A 7,980-nucleotide genomic window follows, 5' to 3' on the forward strand; every position below is an offset into this window, starting at 1 on the left:
TTCTTATCTGTTTTTAAGTTAAAGGGTGCCAAGTTTGTTAGAAGCCTCATTTAGTGCTGAAATAAAACTCAGGACTAGATACATTAATGATACTCATGGTAGGAAATTTGACATTAGTTTTTTCGTTTAATACTTATTTTGAGCCCTATGTGTATCAGGTACTGGGGTGAGCAAAACAAAACTGGTCCCTTCTCTGGTGGAGTGTATTTTCTTTCTTTTTTTTTTTTTTATTGAGGCGGAGTCCTGCTCTGTTGCCCAGGCTGGAGTGCAGTGGCGCTCGGCTCACTGCAAGCTCCGCCTCCCGGGTTTACGCCATTCTCCCGCCTCAGCCTCCCGAGTAGCTGGGACTACCGGCGCCCGCCACCTTGCCTGGCTAGTTTTTTGTATATTTTAGTAGAGACGGGGATTCACCGTGTTAGCCAGGATGGTCTCAAATCTCCTGACCTCGTGATCCGCCCATCTTGGCCTCCCAAAGTGCTGGGATTACAGGCTTGAGCCCCTGCGCCCGGCCGTGGAGTATATTTTCTAGTGAAGAAAGAGACAAATGAAAAGGGAGTCCCAGACTTTCCCCCCTACTGCTCCCCTATAGTAGAAACCCTGGACCTGGGAGGTGAGTGGTGGGCAGATAGAGTATGGGGCCCAGACAGTGGTGGCCCAGAAGTATTGTAGGCCTCTTCACATATGTTCTCCTCAGCGTTCTACCTACGGTAAAAGTGTGACATTGGTGAATACACTGTAGGAGATGAGTGTTGGTAATGTCCAGGGTCTCAGTTCTCTGGTGACGCTGCCTCACTCACCATGGCTAGCATAATTTCCCTTTAAGGAGGAATTTGTACTGCTGCCCTATTTAAGTTACTGACTGGACATATCCTGTGTGAATGTCAGTTACTGTGAGCATGGCAGACCACTGGGGGCTCCACATCATGCATAGTTGGGTGCTTTCCTGCCATGCTGCTGGGCCATGGTGTGGGTTGGCTGGAATGGTGGAAGGCTCGCTGGTACACCAGTGAGCAAGGGCCTCAGACTTGAGGCAACATCCTCTCTGGGCTGTGCTCTCCACAGTGGTTCCTCTGCCATCAGACTCTTATTTTCCTGTGACTATATTTAGATTCACAATAAATACTTTGGTTGTTTCCCAAAGGATATAAATGATTATAGGATTGTTTTACTTTTAAAGTGCCTGCTGGCTGTGAAAGCGCAGGTGGACGGAATCATGCTCTTCACCCAGCTACTTTCACCATTAGATCCGTTATGATAAAGAGAAGGTACAGACCTTAGCCTTTTAGTCAGCTGTTGAGAGTGAATGCAATGCTGGAAATACCAGGGAAGCTTGGTTTTCCCAGCTCCAAGTGGAAAAGTCAGTTATTGATTATCCCTTGTTGACAGGAAGCAAGTTTCAAGCCTTTTTGGTTTCATAGCTATACAGTACTGCTAGATAAAGCTTAACCCAGGGTCAGATCCTTTGCCTCAGAGTGTTGAGTGGCTCACAGTTCTAGAGTGAGTTACAAAGAACGGGAAGATCCTTTGCAGTTTGGTCTTGGTTTGGTCTTATCTTTCCTACTGGCTTTTTACATCCTCCTCCTTCCTTACTTGAATCCTTGACTTTAGTCCATATGTGCCTGGACGAAGCTCTGCATGTTCTTGCCTCTTGCTGCTGTCTCTGATTGGAAGGCTTTTCTCTCATCTTGTGTTGGAATCCTGCCTGTTCCAAAGAGCCTGTCTCATTTCACATGCTGCATCTTAGATGAAAATTGCCTCAGCTTCTCCTTCTCCATTGGGTGGTTTGAATCATAGCAGTTTGGGCTTCTGTTTCTTTCATGGCAGTTATCGGTCTTTCCCTATTCCCATCCCCCACCGTTATTTGGGTGTTTGTCTTTTACCTCTTGTAGAATAAATTCCTCTGCAGTACTAGCCTCGTGCCTTGTAAAAGCAGTTGCACGAATATTTGTTTCCTGAGTTAAACAGAGCAAGTCTAATCGTTATAATTCTCTAATTTCTCATATAGAAATCCATTTAGTGTCTCTGTTTTTAAATTAAGAGCAACTTATCTTCTGCTATTTTTGGAGTTTTACAACTTGCATCAAAACCGTAGCACTTTTTATTCTCCAATTTTTCAAAACCTTTTTGTTTTTCTGAAAACTGCCTGTAATATTAAAACATTTTTCCTTTCCCCGAGGTCATTTTGACCTTTTGTGGGTAGCATGGAATTCGCAGATATTTCTTCTCAGTGTAAGCATCAACATGTCTGAAACCTATATTTGCACATCTGTAATGTTACATTTCTGGTAGATGGTAAAAAACAGACATGAGATAAAGTATACTGTACATGGTATAGCAGGATATACATATTTGTACATAATAACAGGATTATTTAGTACACCACAGCTTGAAGGCAGTACTCTAGAAGAAAATGGAGATTAAACAAAATTATAAAATCAACTGATACTCACTGAGGAAATTTAGGGAACATAGAAATCTGTAAAGGAAAAAGTCACCCATAAACTCTATAGAGATCATTATTAACATTTTGGCTTCCTTTTTTTTTTTGAGACAGTCTCCCTCTGTTGCCCAGGCTGGAGTGCAATGGCATGCTCTTGGCTCACTGCAACCTCTGCCAAGTGATTTAAGTGATTCTTGTGTCTCAGCCTCCTGAGTAGCTGGTACTACAGGTGTGCAGCATATTTTCTTATAGTCTTTTTTTCTGAGTAGAGATAAATTTTTTCTTTTTTCTTTTCTTTTTTTTTTTTTTTTTGAGACAGTGTCTCAGTCTGCAGCCCAGGCCGGAGTGCAGTGTCATGACCTCAGCTCACCACAACCTCCACCTCCTGGGTTCAAGTGATTCTCGTACCTCAGCTTCCCAAGTAGCTGGGATTACTGGTGTGTGCCACCACGCCTGGCTAATTTTTGTATTTTTAGTGGAGACAGGGTTTCACAATGTTGGCCAGGCTTATCTCGAACTCCTGACCTCAAGTGATCTGCCCACCTTGGCTTCTAAAAGTGCTGGGATTACAGGCATGAGCCACTGAGCCCAGCTTTGAGTAGAGATAATTTTTATATTTTCTATTTTACCTGTAACATTTTGGCAAAATTATTTCTGTATGTTATTATGTATTCTTGTCAGCTCATTGGCTGACACCTGTAATTCCAGCACTTTAGGAGGCTGAGGCGGGTGGATCATTTGAGGTCAGGAGTTCAAGACCAGCCTGACCAATATGGTGAAACTCCATCTCTACTAGAAATACAAAAAATTAACTGGGTATGGTGGTGCACGCTTGTAATCTCAGCTACTTGGGAGGCTGAGAAGCAAGAAATCGCTTAAACCCAGGAGGGAGAGGTGGCAGTGAGCCAAGATCAGGCCACTGCACTCTAGCCTGGGCGACAGAGCAAGACTTTGTCTCAATAAATACATAAATAAATTCTTGTAAATATTTGAAAATAATTGTTAATATCCAATTAGGTAGATAGTTGACTAAACTACTCCCTTACGTATACATACATATATTAAATTGTTTTTACTTTATTATTGTTCATAGTTAATTTGTCTCTGTGCATAACTCTCCTTATCCTTTTGTGTGTGTTTTTTGTTTCTGATAACGTTTTCTTTGGAAAGGTTCTCAGAAGTAGAAACATTTGGAAAAGGGATGGGAGTACATTTAAGTCCTTTGCTACATATCCAGACTGCTTTCCAAAGGATTGTACCCATTCACTTTTCATGGTGGGAGCATACTTTTCACCCGTTTGTTTGCATATACTGCTGCTCCTGAGGAGGTTTTTAGAGGCTTAGTTGAAGTCTGTCTGGCTTAGAGTGGGGCCGTGCTCTTCTGCTGGATTGCTGGTGGTGAAAGGTCTCCTGCTTTACACTGGAATCAGCTTTGCTCTTCTTTGTAGATCCCAACCTTGATTGACCGGATGCTTGTGTCATCTAACACGAAGACTGGGGCTGCAGGAGCTGAGGCCTTGTCTCTCCTACTGAAGAGACCCTGGGACCCTGCTGTGGGCGTGCTTTCTCATAACAAACCAGTAAGTTGGATGGCTCAGGACTTAACAATGGCACATACAAATTTTAGACTCAAGCCTTAGAACCTTGGCAGGAGGATAAATGGCTTCTTTAACTATTTTTTGTTGTTATTATTTTTTGAGACAGAATCTTGCTCTGTTGCCCAGGCTAGAGTGCAGTGGCATGATCTTGGCTTATTGCAACCTCCGCCTCCCAGGTTCAGGCAATTCTCCTGCCTCAGCTTCCTGAGTAGCTGAGATTACAGGCATGCACCACCATGCCTGGCTAATTTTTGTGTTTTCAGTAATGACAGGATTTCACCATGTTGACCAGGCTGGTCTCAAACTCCTAACCTCAGGTGATCCGCCTGCCTCAGCCTCCCAGAGTGCTGGGATTGCAGGTGTGAGCCAGTGCAGCTGACCGGCTTCTTTAACTATTACTAGTAATTTATTTTGTATAGTGCTTAACATATTTCACAAGCAAAGGAGCATTGGTTGGGATGAGAAAGGTATTGTGATACTTGGAATTTCATGGAAGAAAACTTCTCACTCACCTGGTTTTTGGGTGGGATTCTTCCTCTTTAGAGCAAACTCCCTGGCTCTCCCCTGATTCTCATCGCCTCCTCGGGTCCCTCCAGCTCTGTGTTTCCCGCTTCACGCCGCCACCGCTTCTGGCAGTCTCAGCTCTCCTGCTTAGGCAAGGTATGTGTAGGGGCAAGAGGAACTCCCTCCTGGCAGGGAATATAGTCTTGGAGAATTGAGGAGAAGAATATGTGGGAGGGAGGTCAAAATGGATAACTTGAATGTGGAGCCTCCTCTGACCCTTCTTTCATGTGGAATTCCAAGGTTGAAAGGGTTTGGGGTAGGTTAAACAGAATTGAAAGATTTGAAACTTACCTCTGCTGGTGTGGGGGCTACTTCTTTCCTTCAGGTCATCCCTGTAGCCACCCATCTGCTGAACAATGGCAGTGGGGTAGGAGTTCTACAGTGTCTTGAGCATATGATCGGGGCAGTGAGAAGCAAAGTGCTGGAGGTGAGAATGCCCCTGTTTCAGTGCATTGTGGCATACTCAGCATTCTGGGGTTGTTCTGCACCCATCTTTGGCCTCCTGTCTCACTGTCTTCTTTCTCTTCCCATGAAGATTCACAGCCATTTCCCACACAAACCCATTATCTTGATTGGCTGGAACACAGGAGCTTTGGTGGCCTGTCATGTAAGTAATTTCTGTCTTATTTGGAGGTTGTTCTGGGATGGAATACCACTAATGATAGCTACCATTGAGTCCTTTACTATGTTTCAGGCTCTGCGTTAGATACTTTACCTATGTAATTGCATTTTAAACTAGAGGACAAATTTTATTAAAACAATTTTTAATTTATTTAGGAAAACTTTAAGCAGAAATAAAAGCAGGTATAGTATAATTAACCCCCAGGATCCTCACCCAGCATTACCAGTGATCAACTCTTGGCTGGGCTTGTTTCATCTCACTCATTTTCTTCCTCCCCCAGATTGTTTTGAAGAAAAATCCCAAATATCATAGCATTTACACACACACACACACACACACACACACTGGCATATATCTGTGGAAAAAATAAAAGGATCCCTTTTTTTCTGTAAACATAAGTACCATACTGTTCTCCCACCTAAAAAACAACAATAATTGTAGCTGGCAAATATTAATAGCTCTGGAATTTGATGCTGTGTTCATTTCAGTCCCTTTCCAAGACATCAAGGAATATTTTCATATTTTACATACATTTGTATGTCTGTCAGTTTGTGTAAGTGTCCCTCAGGTGTCCAAAGCCTTAATTTTGCTTCATGCAAAATTGTGGCATACTCAGCATTCTGGGGTTGTTCTGCACCCATCCAGTCAAGTGATAGCTATGAGAGGAAGAAGGTCCCCATAGTCCCTGCTCCCAGGATGGTGGGCCTTAGCAGTTGCTCCAAGAAATCCAGGCTGTCTGGTAACTATCCATTAAGTTCAATAGAGAGAATTTTTTTTCACTTAAGGGTGAGTGGCAACATTGTGTTCTCTTGACTATATTTACTATTTGTGGAGACAAATGGAGCAGGAGGGCTCTAGTTGAGGGAGTTGACAGGGTAGGAATATTGAACCTTCTGTCCTGTGGTTCAGCCACCTGCTGGGGTTCTCTTGGGGCCCCAGTTCTCTGGGCAGTGGCTGCTTATGGAATGAAATACCTTGTGTCTTGTGCTCTTACTGCTGCCGTTGTGGCAGAAGATGCACCCGGATATTAGGACAGGGGAGGAAGAGGTGAGACTCTCTGGTGGGTCTGGACCACTCCTGGATTCTGGGTTGGCTGAGGTGCCATGAACTCAGTTGACCTTTAGACAAACTGTTATGTTATTTACAGGTGTCAGTGATGGAGTATGTCACCGCAGTTGTCTGCCTTGGGTTTCCTCTGCTTACCGTGGATGGCCCCAGAGGGGTAAGAATGTGGTAAAGCCGAGTGCTGGGTCATTGGCAGCGGGAGTGTGAGTATGCGTACCTTGTCCAAGCTGATGCTGAGGCCGACTGCAGTTGCACAGCTGATCCTTCTTAGTGGAGTTTCCGGGTCAGTGCTTTGTGAATATGAGGAAGCCGATTCTAAAACCTATACCTGTTTTAGGATGTAGATGATCCCCTCTTGGATATGAAGACTCCAGTCCTCTTTGTCATTGGTCAGAATTCCCTTCAATGTCACCCTGAAGCCATGGAGGACTTCCGGGAGAAGATCCGAGCTGAGAACAGCTTGGTGGTAGTTGGGGGAGCTGATGACAATCTCAGGTGGGTAGATTCTCCTAGTGCTGCAAGAGAACTGTGTTACAGTGTTAGAGATATGCCTGTAAGCTGTCAGTGTAACTACAGACCAGTCTGGTTCAGTTAAAAGACAGCATTAGCCAGGTGTGGTGGCTCATGCCTGTAATCCCAGCACTTTGGGAGGCCAAGGTGGGTGGAAAGGAGATTGCGACCATCCTGGCTAACATGGTGAAACCCTGTCTCTACTAAAAATACAAAAAATTAGCCAGGCACGGTGGTGGGCGCCTGTAGTTCCAGCTTCTCGGGAGGCTGAGGCAGGAGAATGGCATGAACCTGGGAGGCGGAGCTTGCAGTGAGCTAAGATGATACCACTGCGCTCCAGCCTGGGCAGCAGTGCAAGACTCTGTCTCAAAAAAAAAAAAAAAAAGACAGCATTAAAAAAATCTTTTTAATATTTGAAATTTCAGATTTATAAAAAGTTAAAACACTAGTACAAAAAAATTCCCATATACCCTTCACCTGATTTCTAAATGTTAAACATCTTACATAGCCCAAATCAAGAAATTAACATCGACATGACACTATAATCTACAGACTCACGTTTCATCAGTTGTTTCCCTAATGTCATTTTTCTGGTCCAGCATCCAGCCCAGGATCATACTTGGATTTAGTTGCCATGTCTCCTCGTTCTCCTTTAATTTGATAGAGTTCCTCCATCTTTGTCTTTCACGACCTCGAGCTTTTTTTGTTTGTTTGTTTGTTTTTTGTTTTTTGAGGTGGCTCCTGGCTCTGTCGCCTAGGCTGGAGTGCAGTGGTGCAATCTCAGCTCACTGCAACCTCCGCCTCCCGGGTTCTGGATAGGGTTGATCTATTAAGCTATAGGTATAGGAATTCTGGAGCGGACTGTCCTGGGCACTGTGCTTGGTTTCTTTACATATGTTATTTTGTTTAACCCCCACAACTTCATGAATGAGATGTTATGATTCCCCATTTTGCAGACACAGAAACAGGTTCGGAGAGGTTGCATTACCTAAGGCCAACACGGCCCTCCTGGGGCTAGAAAATAGCCCAGAAAAGAAATACTTTCTTGTTTTCATAGGATGCCATGGAATTAAGAAGTAAACATGTCATCCATTTTGTTTCTTAGAATAAGCAAAGCAAAGAAGAAATCAGAAGGGTTGACTCAGAGCATGGTGGACAGATGTATTCAGGTAAACAGTTGT

General features: G+C 43.9%; 1 protein-coding gene across 10 annotated transcripts in view; it reads left to right on the top strand.

Moving 5' to 3' along the window:
- Positions 1 to 3,860: 3,860 nt before the first annotated feature.
- The window catches only part of KANSL3 (KAT8 regulatory NSL complex subunit 3), a 43,503-nt gene continuing 39,383 nt past the window's right edge, over positions 3,861 to 7,980 (top strand). For all 10 annotated transcript variants that reach the window (XR_004228489.1, XR_003306957.1, XR_003306958.1 and 7 more), the window contains exons 1-7: positions 3,861 to 4,020; positions 4,582 to 4,698; positions 4,928 to 5,029; positions 5,138 to 5,209; positions 6,372 to 6,446; positions 6,627 to 6,784; positions 7,905 to 7,968. Coding sequence is in view for 7 of the 10 variants with exons in the window: in XM_026448508.1 (XP_026304293.1) it covers positions 3,910 to 4,020; positions 4,582 to 4,698; positions 4,928 to 5,029; positions 5,138 to 5,209; positions 6,372 to 6,446; positions 6,627 to 6,784; positions 7,905 to 7,968 (699 nt within the window). In the remaining 3 variants the exon portion in view is untranslated. The remainder of the gene's footprint in view (positions 4,021 to 4,581; positions 4,699 to 4,927; positions 5,030 to 5,137; positions 5,210 to 6,371; positions 6,447 to 6,626; positions 6,785 to 7,904; positions 7,969 to 7,980) is intronic.

Source organism: Piliocolobus tephrosceles, chromosome 15 (assembly GCF_002776525.5).
Source record: "Piliocolobus tephrosceles isolate RC106 chromosome 15, ASM277652v3, whole genome shotgun sequence".
NCBI lineage: Eukaryota > Metazoa > Chordata > Mammalia > Primates > Cercopithecidae > Piliocolobus > Piliocolobus tephrosceles.